Here is a 16,571-nt window from a genome sequence, read left to right as displayed (position 1 = left end):
TTCATAACTGAGTTTATTTTTTATTTATTTTTTTAATAACTGAGTTTATTTATACCTTCTGCTATCCCTTCTTCATTGAGAGACTAGAAAGACTAGTAGCAATTCAGAACCAGCTTCAGAACCAGGAAGGGATGGAAGTGAGGGCCCAGCCCAATAATAGAGGTAAATACTCAGGGAGTGTTGAGCTTCTTAGTAAATCAGTGTTGGTATTCACTGCTACTGAAGTTATTTCAGGCAGTAGATTTCACATGAGTAGACTTGCCAAAAGGATACCCAGTCTTTTCATAGATTTGGTTTCTGTTTGCACCTTGATTTTAGCGTATGGGTTTTTAGTTCCACCTACTAGTGCATTAACTTTTATTTCTTGAATTAATTGCAAGGAATATGAAAACGTTCGTCAGGAGTATGAAGAAGTAAAACTAGCTCGTGACCGAGTGAAGGAAGAGGTGAGGAAACTGAAGGAAGGGCAGATCCCCATGACACGTCGAATTGAAGAAATTGAGAGGCAGCGGCACACTTTGGAGGCTCGAATCAAAGAGAAGGTACTTTTCCCAGCTCGGTTATGGATCTTCTGTATTTGAGCAAGTACAATAACTATTTTGTAGATCTGTTATTTTGTGGATTTACTTGAAGCTTTTGTTCCTTTTTAAGCTTGATTCTACCACTGCAGGGCTTTTCAGGGTACTGTCACTGCTGGTCGGTTGCTCCTTTGTGGAAACTCCAGCCTACAAAAGAGAAAATGGAAATGTGATTGTTTTAATGACAAGAAGACTCAGAGTAGTATTTGTAGGAACATTGAACATCTTTTGTGAATTTATCATAGAAAACTTGGTGTTTCTTAGAATAAATGGTATAATGGCATATGGAAAATTCCATTTATTAAAAAATATATTTAAACATTTTAAACTCAGGGACTCCTGAGTTGGGTGGCGCAGTGGTTGAGCATCTGCCTTCAGCTCAGGTCATGATCCTGGGGTACTGGGATTGAGTCCCATATCAAGTTCCCTGTAGGGAGCCTGCCTCTCTCTATGTCTTTGCCTCTCTCTTGTGTCTCTCATGAAAAAAATAAATCTTTTGGAAAAAAATTTTTAACTCAAAAATTTTTATGGTTGTGGCTTTTAACTTTAGGGAGATTTTGGAGTCCCAAGATTTTTGAGGACAGTTTAAACTATGGACCCCACTATCCTGGTAGGATTGCTTTTAGGATCAGATGAAAATCATGAGTTAATAAATGCAGAGATAAACGTGTGCATATTGCTATGGCTATTTTTATTTATTTAAAAAAAATAAAAGTAAGTAAAAAATAAAGATTTTATTTATTTATTGATGAAAGACACACACACAGAGAGGCAGAGAGACAGGCAGAGGGAGAAGCAGACTCCATGCAGGGAGCCCAACATGGGACTCGATCCCGGGTCTCCAGGATCACACCTTGGGCTGAAAGCGGCGCTAAACCGCTGAGCCACTGGGGCTGCCCTATGGCTATTTTTAAATATCATTGAATAACCTTTTATAGATTTGCAAGTAAGTTATTTTTGGTGTTAACATGAATTTGGTTTGAAAGAAATGAAAAAGCATTGTGAATTAAATTAATTTGGTTGGGGGGCCACATAATTGGCTTGCTTGAGATTTTAACTAAATCCCCCTCCTTGTGGTTCGATCTTACAGGCAACAGATATTAAGGAGACCTCTCAAAAATGTAAACAAAAGCAAGATATTATAGAAAGGAAAGATAAACAGGTAAGATTTTTGTATTGAAATTTTTATTGTGCTAATTTCACCTTACTTTTGTGTTCAGGCCTGAATTATGGGACAACCTTTTGTTTGGAAAGTGTCTAAGGTCCTCCTCATTCCCTCCTTGGTCTGTGAGGGCTACTAAGATTCAGAAGTAGAGCAGTTGCACAGACGATAATGAGGAAGAATTCTCACAACTCCTAGATAGGCACTGTGATCTTTGTAACTGAGTGGCTGTAGGTTTTTAATGGACTCATGGTAAAATTGGATTTAGTTATCTCAGAAATTAAATTTTAAGAGATCTGTTGATGTTAAGAGTTGGACGTTAAAAAGCTGGTAACAGATTCTTTGTTGATGGCAGAATTGTTTTAAGATGGCTATGCAGGAAAGTGGGCTTAGCCAAGAGATCCTCAACCATGTGTAGAGTTTTGTTCTTCAGAACCGTTCAGATACCTGAGTTTGAATTACCTGTCTTTGGGATAGACGCATAACTTGAAACATTCCCAGTGGTTGAAGCATTATGTTCATCTTCTGGTTTTTTCAGCCCCACCCATTTTTCTGTAGCTTTATCTTCAGATTCCAGGCACCTCTGATTTAATTTCTCCAGGATAAACCTCAGATTCTCATGGCAGAGGCTCAGCCATCAGTGTGAAGTGCATCTGTGTGGAGGGGTGCGGGGCACTGGGCGGGAGGCAGGGAGGGGGCAGTCCTGTTGTGTATGAGGTCTTTTCTCCTTGATATCTCCTGGTTGTTGAGAGGCTCCAGAATTGTTCTTTTGTTTTGAAAGAGTCCTCCTCTCTTTCCTTTTTCTCCTCATCACCTTTCACACTGTGGCTCCTCCAATAGGGTACTACATCAGTGGTCCTTCTGCTGTCTTTCCTCTTTTGAATGCTCTTGCTGTCTCCTCCCTTGGTTCCCTCTGTCCCTGTGGGAGTGAAGCTTTGTACTCCATTTCTAATACTTTGTTGGAGTTTAGGAGGGAAAAGACATAAAGATTTCATCTTTAAAACCCTAAACAGGGATGAATACAGATTGCTAAGTTGTGTAAATTTGAATCATCTTTGTTTCTGTCGCAAATCGTACCTGATATTTTAATACATTGCTGGATTCAGCTGGAAGATCTTGTATTTACAGTTTTTTGCACCATATGAGATTGGCCTAAAATTTTATTTTTATTTCATCCTTAACTGGTTTTTCAGTATGTGATGCTGACTTTTTAACTACTTTAATACTCCTTGGACCAGTATTTTCTATTTTGCTCTTAGTGTATTTACCAGGGCTTGTCACTTTATAAGTTATTTCACTTTTAACTTTTATTAACTTAAAAAAATATATTTATTTATGAGCAGTGGCAGAGACACAGGCAGAGGGAGAAGCAGGCTTCTCAAGGGGAGCCTGATGCCGGACTTAATCCCGGGATTAAGTTAGGTTCACACCCTGAGCTGGAGGCAGATACTAAACCACTGAGTCACCTACATATCCCTAACTTTTAATAAATACATTTTAGGGCATAAATAATTTTTTGGTTATCATTTGGCTACATCTCATATATGTGGTTAAGTGCTTTTATTGCTTTTCTACTTCAGATTCCATATTTTCAGCCATCAGTGAATTTGGTTTGAAAATTTAACATTTTCATTCATTTAAGCTTATATAGAAGTTCTTACTATTTTAATTTCTATGGATATGGAATTTCAAAACCTTAAAGTAGAGTTCTAATTCTGTTCCTATATGGTTAATAAACATGGGCTTTATGACTTTTAGATATTTTGAGATCTTTTTGGACTTTTATATTTGGTTTTGTACATGTTCTGTAAATATTCAAAAAGAATGTATTCAGTCTATTTATATGTATAAATATATGTGTTACAACAGGTTTACTATACTTATATTATGTCAATGCCCTGTGTACATTTTTATCCATTTTTAAAGTGAAATACCCTCTTCTATGAATATAGAATTGTCTATTTTTCCTAATGATTATATTAGGTTTCGTTTTCTAGGTTTTAAAGCTATATTGTTTTATTATTTCTGCATCATGTTTTGATTAATTTTTTCTGCTGTGAGTAGTATGTACTGGGTTTTGTTCTGCAGTTTTCCTCATTGTGGTGTTATGACACTTTGTCATCCAGGGAGTTTCACCAGTCCATTTATGGTTGGTTTCTACTCACTATGCTTTTTGTTGGATTTCTCCTGCCTGCTCCACTTTCTCCTTTCTGTTGGTATTGATAGCTTTTTTCTTTTATTCCATTTTTCTCCCATGGAGTTATATATTCTAAACCTATTCTACTGACTACTTTTAAAGTTTTAAATAACATATTTTTTAAAAGTTAGCATTTTGGGATGGCTGGGTGGCTCAGTGGTTGAGTGTCTGCCTTCAGCTCAGGGTGTGACCCCAGGATCCTGGGATCGAGTCCCACATTGGATTCCCTGTGGGGAGCCTACTTCTCCCTCTGCCTGTGTCTCTGCCTCTCTGTGTGTCTCATGAATAAATAAAAATCTTTAAAAAATTAAAAAGTCAGCATTTTTATTCTTCTGTTTAGTTAAGATACTTTGTCTTCTTCTATTCCATGTCTGTACCCTCAGAAATGATACTTACCAGTTATTTAAAATGTTATTTTTACAGTCTGTGCCTATTTAGACTTAATTTGTTTTATTATTTTTTTTGTAAAGATTTTATTTATTCATGACAGACACAGAGAAAGAGAGGCAGAGACACAGGCAGAGAGAGAAGCAGGCTCCATGCAGGGAACCCGACGTGGGACTCGATCCCTGGTCTCCAAGGATCACACCCGGGGCCAAAGGCGGCGCTAAACCGCTGAGTCACTGGGGCTGCCCTATTGGGTTTTTTTTTTTTTTTTTTTTTTTTATATTACTTGTTTTATCTTATTTCTGCCTTTAGGAGGTAGACTTTTTTGTTGCTGGATATTTTGCAAGGATGTTTCAGAGACACTCTTTGGGTGATGAACTTTGAGTTCTTGTATGTTGGAAAATAAGTTTTTTGCATTCATTGTGGAATGTTAATATGGCTGAATCTTAAATTATAAACTCTAAATTGTTTTTTTTCCCAACACTTTGACTATCTTTCCTCTGTGTCCCATGAGGTCTTATATTCCTAAAAAGTAGCAGATATGAGAGCTAGGCACAGACCATATTAGACCCTTAAAGAAAAAAGAAAGGAAATTGAATTTGATTCTAAATGCAATGAGAGAGAAAGCTTTTGAAGTTTTTAAGCTGGAGAAATAGTACTTCATATGTTTTAAAAGCACTCAGGATTGCCTTACAGAGAGTGAATTGTATGGGACAAAAAAGTAGAGAGTTCCATAATAAGGCCACTGAAGTAGGCAAGGCAAGTGAGAAGGCTTGCTTCTCCTCATATGATAGTCGTGGACAGGCAAGTTTAGAAAACTGAACCACAAAATTTGCTCGGGGAGTAGATAGACTGAATTGTGGAAGAATTGAGGATCCCTTCTAATCTTTTTGACTTCACAATTGGATGGATTAGTGGTACCTTTTACTGAAATGAGGATTCTTAGGAGAGTGGAAACGAGTTCTCTTTGACTCTATAAAGTTCCATTCTTTTACTTTAAACCTATTTGTGTCTTTGAATCTAAAATGTTTCTTGTGGATCATGGGCTTTCTTTTTTTATTGAAGTAAATATTAACATACAACATTATGTTAGTTTCAGGTATATGACATTGACTCAATTCTGTGCATTACTCATTGCTTACTATGATAAGTATAGTCACTATGTATTACACACTGTTATTCCAGTATTATTGACTGTTTTCCTTATGTTGTACTTTTCATTTCTGTGGTTTATTTTCTAACTGGAAGTTTTTGATCTCATAATCCCCTTTATTTAACCCATCCCCCATCCACCTTCCCTCTGGCAACCACCACTTTGTTTTTTTACTTAAGAGTCCATGTATATATGTATTTATGTAGGTATGTGTATATACATGGTGGCAGAGGGAGAGAATCTCCAGCAGATGTGGTGCTGAGCATGGAGCCTGATGTGGGCCTTGATCTCATTACTCTGAGATCATGACCTGAGCTGAAATCAAGGGTTGGACGCTTAACCAACTGAGCCACCCTGGCACCCTGAGCATCTTTTTATGTCTGTTGGCTGTCTGTATGTCTGCTTTGGGAAAATGTCTATTTAGATTTTCTGCCTGTGTTTTAATGATGTTGGGTTTTTTGTTTGCTTTTGTTTGGTGTTGAGTTGCATAAGATCTTTATATATTTTGGGTATTAACCTCTTATCTATCACTTGCAAATATCTTCTTTTATTTACCAGGTTGCTGTTTTGTTTGTTGACAGCTTCCTTCACTGTGCAAAAACTTGATGTTGGTGTACCAGTAGTTGTATTTGGTACACCAGTTGGCCCAATAGTTTATTTTTTTCCTTTTGTCTCTTGGCTGAAGAGACAGCCATAAATATGTTGGTAAGGGCAATGTCAAAGACATAACTGCCTATGTTACCTCGTAGGAGTTATATGATAATATGTCTCACCTTTAGGTCTTCAATCCATTTTTAGTTTATCTTTGTGCATTTTAAGCTGGAGAAATAGAAACTGGTCCAGTTTCATTCTTTAGCATGTAGCTATTGAGTTTTTTCAACATTTATTGAAAAGATTCTTTTTCTTTTTGTATATTCTTGCTTCCTTTGTTGTAGATTGACTATATAGGTGTGGGTTTAATTTCCAGGCTCTCTATACTGTTCCAATGATCTATGTACCTGTTTTTTGACTGGTACTATACTGATTTGATTACTTTCGCTTTGGAGTATATCCTGAAATCTGGGATTGATATACCGCCACCATTTTTCTTTCTCACAGTTTCTTTGATGATTCATTAACTTGTGTGTTTCTGTACACATTTTGGGATTATTTGTTCTAGTTTTGTGAAAAATGCTTTTGGTATTTTGATAAGGATTGCATTGAATCTTAGACTGGGATAGTATAAACATTTTAATGATATTAATTCTTCCATGAGGATAGTATATCTTCCCATTTGTTTATATCACTTTTGGTTTCTTCCATTGATGGCTTGTAGTTTTCAGAGTATAAGGCTTTTACCTCCTTGGTTAAATTTATTCCTCGGTATTTTATATTTTAGGGTGCAGTTATAGATGACATTGCTTTCTTAATTCCTCTTTTTGCTACTTTATTATTAGTGTGTAGAAATGCAACAGATTTGTTTAGATCCATTTTGTATTCTGCAACTTTACTGAATTCACTTATTCTAACAGTTTTTTGGTGGAGACTTTAGGGCTTTTCATATATTGCATACCATCTGCAAATAGTGACAATTTTACTACTTTTACCAGTTTGGCTGTCTTTTATTTATTTTTCATGTCTGATTGCTGCAGTGAGGATTTTCAGTATTATGTTGAATAAAAGTGGTGATAGTGAATGTCTTTCTTATTCTTAATCTTAGAGGAAAAGCTTTCAGCTCATTGAGTAGATGTTAGATGTGAGATTTTCATATATAGCCTTTATTATGTTGAGATGTGTTTCTCTAAACATGAATGGTTGTTGTATTTTGTCACATGCTTTTTCTGCATGTATTGAGATGGTGATAGGATTTTTATCCTTCTTGTTAATGTATCCTGTTGATTGTGAGTATTGAACCATTCTTGCATCCCTGGAATAACTTGCACTTGGTCATGGTGAATGATCCTTTTAATGTACTGTTGAATTCGGATTAATACTTTGTTGAGGATTTTACATCTATATTCCTCAGATACTTGCCTGTAGTTTTTTTGTTTTTTGGTAGTCTTTTTGTCTGGTTTTGGTATTAGTGTAATTGCTGGTCTTGTAGAGTTTGGAAGTTTTCTGTTTCAATTTTTGGAATAGTTTGAGAAGAACAGACATTACCTTTTCTTTAAATGTCTAGTACAATTAGTGTGAAGCCATCTGGCCCTGGACTTGTTTGCTGGGAGATTTTTTTTTTTTTTTTTGGTCAAATCCATAAACTATTTGCTGTTATTTTTATTGAATTGAATTAAAATTATAATTTAGGGAATACTGAAAACTTCATGATGGTGCATCATCTTACCAAGAACAGGGAATATTTTTTTCTTTTGCCCAAGTCTACCTCTGTGTCTTTCAAGAGAAATTCACTCATACATACAAAACCATGTAAGCGTATATTCATTTAGCAAGTCAAAGACAGCAATCTGTCCAATCCAGATTCCTATTGTTTATATTCTGAGACCCAAGGCCCAATAAAAAATCATGCATGGGCCGCAAGATGATAATGAATCCCTTCAAATTACATATAAAACTTGTGTGTGTGAGTGCTTTATTATTTTTTTTTAAAGATTTTGTTCATGAGAGACAGAGGCAGAGACAGACATAGGCAAGGGAATAAGCAGACTCCCTGTGGGGAGCCCAATGTAGGAGTCAGTGCCAGGAACCCAGAATCACGACCTGAGCTGAAGGCAGATGCTCAACCACTGAACCACCCAGAAGCCCCGTGTGTGTGGTTTAAATGAAATTTTTATTATATGTTGTTTTCTCTGAGAGATCATTATGATTTTCCTCTGCATTCTCATTCAAGTATAAACTTTCTAGTCTGTAATTTCCCCAACAGTAGCAATCTCATGTTTACAAAGAAACAAATACACATGACTTTTTTTTTTTTGTTGTTAGTGCTTCTAAGTACAATGACCCGAGCAACAAGTAGTTTCTCTCTACCCAAAATTGAGCCAAGCAATATGATAGAAAAGGATATTAGAATGATCCTTATACTAAAAAAAAAAAAAAAAAAAGGCAAGACAGACTTATTTGGGACAAAGCACTAAAATCAAGTAGAGAACCATAACAGTCACTTGCAACCTAATTCAATAAAAAATACAACAAAGAAGAGATCATAGACGCATACTGTCAGTGTTGTGCCCAAGATTGCGAATCCGAGAAACCACCAAGGAGCCGACACCAATGCTCGAGCTTGGGTCCAAGTATACCCGGCACAGGGGAGCAGGGACTTGGACCTTTTGGGAGATTTTTGAGTAGTGATTCAATTTTATCACTAGTATTTGGTCTGTTTATGTTTTTTGTTTCTTCCTAATTCAGTTTTGGGAGATGCTATTTTCTAGGAATTTATCCATTTTTTCCTAGGTTGTCCCAATTTGTTGGATGATAATTTTTCATAGTATTTTCTCTTGTATTTCTATAATATCAGTTACTTCTTTTCCTTCATTTTGGATTGTATTTGAGTCCTCTCCCTTTTTTTCTTTGAGTTTGGCTAAAGGTTTATCAATTTTGTTTATCTTTTCAAAGAAACAGCTCTTGGTTTCTTTTACCTTTTTCTTTCAGTCTGTGTTTCATTTATTTATGTTTTAATCTTTATTATTTCCTTCCTTTAGCAAGTTTTGGGCTTGCTTTGCTCCTTTTCCAGCTCCTATGAGTGTAAGGTTAGGTTTGAGATTTTCATTTGTGGGGATAGACCAGTATTTCTATAAAATTCCCTCTTAGAACTGCTTTTACTGTGTTCCAAAGATTTTGGCCCATTGCGTTTTCATTTTCATTTATCTCCATGAATTTTTTAATTTCCTCTTTAATTTCTTGGTTTTCCCATTCATTGTTAAAAACCACTATGTTTAGCCTGTGTGTTCTTTTCAGATTTCTCTTGTAATTGATTTCTAGTTTTATATCATTGTGGTCAGAGAAGGTGCTTGATATGATTTCAGTCTTCGTAAACTTGTTGAGACCTCTTTTGTGGCCTGATGTGATCTACTCTGGAGGATGTTCCATGTGCACTCGAGAAGAATGTGTCTTCTGTTTTTGGGATGTAATTTTTTTTTTTATTTTTTATTTTTTTTTTTAAGATTCTATGTATTTATTTGTGAGAGGCACAGGGAGAGTGGCCGAGACATAGGGAGAGGGAGAAGCAGGCTCCCTGCGGGGAGCCCGATGTGGGACTTGATCCCCAGACCCTGGGATCACGCCCTGAGCCGAAGGCAGACGCTCAACCACTGAGCTACCCAGGCATCCCAGGGGATGTAATATTTTGTGTATGTTTGTTAGATCCATTTGTAAATGATCCAGACCACTGTTTTTTGAATTTTTTTTTCTTTTGGTCTGAGTGATCTATCCATTGATGTAAGTGAGGTGTTAAAGTCTTCTATTATTCTATTGTCAAGTTCTCATTTTGTCTGTTAATATTTACTTTATGAATTTAGGTGCTCCTTTGTCGGGCACATCCATATTTACAATTGATATATCTAGTTGGACTGATCTCTTTATCATCATGTAGCGCTCTTCTTTGTCTCTAGCTTCAGTGTATTGTGTTGTTTATTTTGTCTTGTATATCTATTGCTATTCTTTTTTTTTTTTTTTTCCCCCTGCTTCATTGCATGGAATATCCTTTTGGATTCCTTCACTTCAGTCTGTGTGTCTTGAGGTCTCAGGTGAGTCTCTTAAAGTCATCATATATACGGGTCTTGGTTTGTTTTTGGTTTTTAATCCATTTAATCATTCTAAGTCTTTTGATTAGAACATTTAATCCATTTACATTTGAAGTAATTATTGATGTGTACTTATTGCCATTTTGTTTTCTGGTTCTTTTTTGTAGTTCTTCTGTTCATTTTTTCTTCTCTTGCTCTCTTACCCAGCAGTTGAAAGCTTTCTTTAGTGTTATGCCTATATTCATTTCTGCATTATTTTTTATCTATTTTAGGTTTTTGATTTGTGGTTGCCACTGGGCTCATATATAACATCTTATGTGTGGAGCAAATCTCTATTAAGTTGCATAAGTTTGAACACATCCTAAAATAACTACTACATTTATACTTCCCCCTCCACATTTTATGTATGTGATGTCGTACTTTATATCTTTTTGTGTATCCCTTGACTAAATTTTGTAGGTATAATTTATTTTACTACTTCTCTGTTTTAAAAACTGGCTTTTATAAGTGACTGATCTACCTTTAATACCTGGTTACTTTTACCTTTGAGCTTTTTTTTCTTTTCATAATTTCCTTCTAGTTCTGGCTTCGTCTTTGCACTTAAAGAGCCTCCTTTAAATTTAGTGATGAACTCATTTAATTTGTTTGCCTGGGAAACACTTTATCTTGTATTCTAAATGATTTACCTTGTTGGCTAGAGTATTCTTGGTTGTGGGTCTTGTCTTTTCAGCACTTTGAATCTATCAGTGACACTCCCTTTAGGCCTGCAAAGTTTTTGCTGAAAAATCAGCTGATAGCCTTATGGAGTTTCTTTTAGTGTATAACTGTTGTCTTTTGCTCCTTTAAAAATTCTCCTCATAAAAATAAATTATGTATCTTGGTGTGGTCCTTGGGTTCATCTTGTTAGAGGCTCTCTCTGTGCCTTATAGACTGTTTCCTTCCCCAGATTAGGACATTTTTCAGCTAGGTTTTTTTTTTGTTTGTTTGTTTTTTTAAGTTTTCTGCCTCTTCTCTCTCTTCCCTTTCTGGAATCCCCATAATGTGAATGTTATGCTTGATGATGTCGCAGAGTTCCCTTAACCTGTTCTTATTTTTTATATTTTTTTCTTTTTGATATTCTGCTTGATTGCTCTCCATTACCCTATCTTCCAGATCATCTGTATCCTCTAATCTCCTGTTGATTCCCTTAGTATATTTATTTCTGTTATTAATTTCTTCTGCTCTGATTCTTATATTTTCTATCTCTGCTGAAGTTCTCATTGAGATCATCTATGCTTTTATGAAGTCCCAATTTCTCTATTTGAATCTTTATTAGGTATATCGCTTACTTCCATTTCATTTAGCTCTTTTCTGTGTTTTTTGTCTTGTTCTTTCATTTGGGACATATTACCCTCTCATTTTGTCTGACTCTATGTTTGTTTCTGTGTCGATCAGCTACATCTCCTAGTTATGAAAGTCCTGGTCTTTTGTGGAAGAGATTCTGTGGTATCCTGTAGTTCTTGCCCTCTCTGGTCTCCACGGGTGTCCTCTGTGTGGGCTGCATATGTCCTGCTCTTGTGGCTGAGCCACTGTTGCCTTCAGCTTAGCTGACTGCAATGACCAAAATAGGTGCTGTGGGTGCACTAGGCAGGGTGTGGTCTCTGCTGTTGAGAGGCCTGTTTGAGGTTGCTTCAGGCTTGCTAGTGGGCAGGGCTGGCCATCTGACTAGGAGTCTGCAGTTATCCTCTCAAAGGGCATCTCTTGCTCCCTGCACAGCCGCCAAGAGTCTGGGCTGCTGAACTATAGGTGTGCCAGGGTGTGAGGTTATCTTTCCTCCTCCCAGGGCAGGAGTCATTTTGAAGTGGTACTGGTTCCTTCTGGGGCTTCCTACAGGGTGTGGTGTGCCAGGAGCAGTGGTTTGGATGAGTAGGTCCTCAGGGGAATGCTTGGGTGGAGCACCTAATGCTAGCAGGATATAAGTGGGGTGGGGGTGGGGCATTAGCTCTGGCTTCTGCAAGTGTCTTGCTAAGCTGGTGGAGTAGAAGAGAAGTGGCATCTGCCAGCACCTTGGTTCCTGGAGAAGTCTCCTGAAGATCCCTGCCCATTCACACACTCTAAGATTAGTCAATAAATCCCTTCCCTTGTACCCCAGGTGCTTTTCAGACTGCTGCTTCTATGCTATGTCTTGTGCAGTTAATTTTTTGTTCTTTAAGGGCAGCTACGGAGTTTCTTATTGCCATCTGGCTCTTACAGATTTAAGTCTCGCTGATTTATCAAGGGCCATGTTACCGGGATTCATCTTCCCAGTGCAGGCCCTCACTGCCGGGATTGCCTGGTATGGGATATGATCCTCTCACTTCTGCATGCGTGGCTACAAATTCAGGGGTTCCCATAGCCGATCTTCAGGTTTGATATTTGCTACAATGATTCGCAGAACTCAGGAAAATATAATACTTGAGAATTGCCAGTTTATTACAAAGGATGCAACTCAGTAACACCCAAATGGAAGAGATGCTTAAGATGAGGTAAGGGGGGGTAGTGTTCAGAGCTTTCATTCCCTCTTCTAGGTGCATCACCCTTCCAGGATATTGACCTCTTCATCAAGCCAGAAGCTCCAGGACTTTATCATTTAGAATTTTTTTTATTGAAGATTCATTATGTAGGCATGGCTGATTAAATTATTGGCCATTGGTAAATGAACTCAGTCTCCAGTTCTTTTCCCCTCCTTGAGGTCAGGGAGTGGTGCTGAAAGCTCTAGCCCTCTAATCATGTGTTGATTCTTCTGGCAACCAGACTCCATTCATTCTGAAGTTATCTAGGGGCCCTTCCAAGAGTCATCTTACTAGCACAAAATCAAGCATGGTCAAAAGTGGTCCGTGCTTGGTATGAATTTCAAAAGATGCTCCTGTCACTCAGGAAATCCCAAGGGTTTTAAGAACTCCAAGCCAAGAACTAGGGACTAAGAAAATACATGTTTTTTTTTTTTTTTTTTTAATTAATAACATAACAGTTGTCTTTTAAATCTGATAAAAGAAAAAAGATACAAAGAGATTTTACTATTTTTTTTTATTAACTCTGTAGCTACCTTTACTGATGCTCGCTCTTTCTTTATATAGATTTCAAGTTATTGCCTAGCATCCTTTCATTTTGGCATGAAAGAAGACTTTAGGATTTCTTGTAGGGTAGGTCTGCTAATGATGAATTTTCTAGTTCTTGTTTCTCTGGCAGTGTCTTTAGTTATCGAAGGACAGTTTTACTCGATAGGGAATTTTTTTCTTTTCTTCCCAGCATTTTGAATATGACATTCCACTGCCTTCTAACCTCCTTGGTTTCTTTTTTCTTTTCTTTTTTTTTTTTTTTTTTTATAAGATTTTATTTATTCATGAGAGAGAGGGAGAGAGAGGCAGAAGGAGAAGCAGAAGCAGGCTCCATGCAGGGAGCCTGATATGGTACTTGATCCCAGGGCTCCAGGATCACGCCCTGGGCCGAAGGCAGATGCTAAACCACTGAGCCACCTTGGAATCCTGCCTCCTTGGTTTCTGATGAGGAGTCAGCTTTTATCTTGTTGGGGATCCCTTGTATGTGATAAGTTTTTTTTCTTGCTTTCAACAGTTAACTATGATGTCAATCATAGTTAATCATAGTTAATCAACATGACTCTCCTTAAATTTGTCCTATTGGAAAGTTGTTTTTATCTTCTGGGATGTGCAGATTAATATTTTAGATCAAAGTTGGGAAGTTTGGGGTTATTAATTTTCTCAGATATTGATTCTGCCTCTTTCTCATCTCTTCCCCTGAGACTCCTATTCTGTATAGTTTTATATACAGTGATATATTTGGATACACATTTTGTTCATTTTTTTTCCCCTTTCATTAGACTGGATAATCTCAAGTAACCAATATTCAAGTTTCCTTTGTTCTGCGTTCAAATCTGTTTAGCCTCACTAGTGAATCTTTTATTTTGGTTATTGTATTTTTCAACTCCATATTTCTAGTTGGCTCTTTTTTTATAATTTCTTCCTCTGTTGATATTCTCTATTCAATGAGACATTGTTCTCTCTTCCTTTCTTTTAGTTCTTTAGACATGGTTTGCTTTAGTTGAACATTTTTAAAATAGCTATTTTAAAGTCTCTACTTTGTAAGTCTATTTCTGAGCTTCCTCAGGGATATTTTTTACTGGCTTTTTTTTCCCCAGTGTATGACCCATACTTTGTTTTTGTTGAATGTGTTATAATTTTTGTTGAAAGTGGCCATGTAAGTAGCATGATGTGGCAATTTTGAAATTGGTTGTTCTTCCCTCCCCAGGCTTTTTGTGTAGTTACTTTCCTAACCAATTGTTTGAAATTTGTATTTTTTTGTTGTATGTGACTACTGAAGTCTCTGCTTAGTTAGCATACTGGTCAGATAGTTCTTTAAATGACTACAATGGGGACATCTCCCATCTTTGTTCAGGATCTCTTTATGCATGTTGGGTCACACCTTCACACAGCAGGGTAGTGTTTTTACTGTGCACCAAGGTTCAGTAAGTGGTCTCTGAATTGTTACAAACTTTGGTTAATAATCAGTGCTAGTTTACAGCTGTCTTTTGGGTTTCATTTCCTATTTGCACAAGGTGAAACATTCTTTGTGTGCACAGAGACTCTGTGATTGCTTCGGGCTCCTTCCAGTCTTGAGCATGTGTACAGTCCTAGGCAGGTACACTGTCTACTCATACATGTAGGCTTCTAGATTCCCAGGAGCTTCCCAGGTCTCCTACAGGTATCTCATTCTCCAGCTTTAAAAAATTTTTTGGTTGCTTACTGTTCTCCACAACTGTTATTCTCATGAAACAGCTGTGGTTTTAAATACTTGCCACTGATTGTTTTTGACAAATGCCTTCAGGGAAAAGGCTGCAAGCTGTAGAGTCTTAACAAATAAAGATAAGCCTTGTAAGTATTTCCAGCAAGCAGATCACAGAATAGCAGTTTTCTTAGAATGAGAACTAGAAACCTTTTTAACGTTGTTCTGACTTCTCCATTGGTCAGTAGGTTGCTGATTTCAGTGTGATTGTGGGCTGTTGATTTTCAGGGCTGCCCTGGAAATGGGGAAGGAAATAGGGTATGTTCAAAATCCCACAAAGCTTGCTGTTTTTACCTAGATTGACATTTTTCTTGAATAGTCTCCAGATTATTAGAAGCCATTGATTAAATTCCAGAGTTCCCAAAAGGTTAGTTTTGATAATTTGTGTTTTCATTGCTTTTATGGAAGAGAGGATTTTCAGAGTTTGACTTTGCCCTTCTTGATGACATCAAATATTTTCTATATCTATAGAAAAATGTTTCTGATATTTTAATAGGAATTGCATTAAATGTGTATTTGGGGAGAATTGAAATCTTTACTGCATTGAGTCTTCCAATCTTTGAACATGGTATGTCTCCATATATTTACATCTTATTTCTTTGGTGAGCATTTGGTAGTTTCCAGCACACATGTCCTCCGTGTTTTTTGCGAGATTACACCTAAGTATTCCTGCTTTCCCCCCTCTCTCTAAGAAGCAGAGACCTTGGGATTTTCTGCATAGGCAAGCATGTCATCTACAAATGAGGACAGCTTTATTTTTTCTTTTCTGATTTGAATGCCTTTTATTTCCTTTCTCGCCTTGCTGTACTGGCTATAATTTCCAGCACCATGTTGGATAAGAATGGCAACAGTGGACATTCTTATCTTGTTTCTGGTCTTAGGAGGAAAGCAGTTGAGTATGTTGTTAGCTGTAGGTTTTGTATATTTTGTTTTTAATCAAGTTTGGGAGGTTTCACTCTATTCCTGTGTTTCTGAGAGTATCATTGATTGTTGGATTTTGTTAAGTGCTTTTTTTCTTTTTTTGCATCTGTAGATATGATAGTGTCTGTGTTCATCTTTAGCATATTAATATGTTGCATTACCTTGACTGATTTTTTTTATATCATTGGATTCTGTTAATAGTCAAAAAATTTTTTCATGTCTATATATATTTGTGAGGGATATTGTTCTGTAGTTTTGTTTTTGTACTATCTGTTTCTGGTTTCAGAATACCAACTAGCTTTATAAAAAGAATTGGTAAGTATTCCGTTTTCAAAATTTTTTTGTTTTGGAAGAGATAGTGTAGAATTGATGTTAATTTTTCTTGAAGTATTCCAAATAATTCTCAAATGACACTGGGTATTTGAGATTTCTTCTTTGAGCACTTTTAAATTTTTTTTTTGAGCAGTTTTAAAATTATGAATTTTATAGAGAGCTATTCAGATAATCTGTATCATATGTAATGAGTTGGGGTAATGTTTTTTGAGGAATTGGTCCTTTGAGTCTAAGTTGTCAAATTGTATGCATAAAGTTTCTTACTATCCTTTTGTTGTCTGTAGTGATACAATGATATCCCTTTTGATTCCTGATATTGGTACTTTGTGTCTTCTCTTTTATTTTTTGG

The 16,571-nt window shown here is 36.6% G+C and overlaps 1 protein-coding gene across 3 annotated transcripts in view; it reads left to right on the top strand.

Annotated features, from left to right (window-relative positions):
* Positions 1–16,571, top strand: part of SMC5 (structural maintenance of chromosomes 5) — a 93,103-nt gene that overhangs the window by 24,068 nt on the left and 52,464 nt on the right. For all 3 annotated transcript variants that reach the window (XM_049092103.1, XM_025423326.3, XM_049092105.1), the window contains exons 7-8: positions 381–542; positions 1,669–1,740. In XM_049092103.1, the coding sequence (XP_048948060.1) occupies positions 381–542; positions 1,669–1,740 (234 nt within the window). The remainder of the gene's footprint in view (positions 1–380; positions 543–1,668; positions 1,741–16,571) is intronic.

This window comes from Canis lupus, chromosome 1 (genome assembly GCF_003254725.2).
Source record: "Canis lupus dingo isolate Sandy chromosome 1, ASM325472v2, whole genome shotgun sequence".
Taxonomy (NCBI): Eukaryota; Metazoa; Chordata; class Mammalia; order Carnivora; family Canidae; genus Canis; species Canis lupus.
Note: the sequence above shows the minus strand (reverse complement) of the source record. Positions and strands in the feature narration are given on the sequence as shown.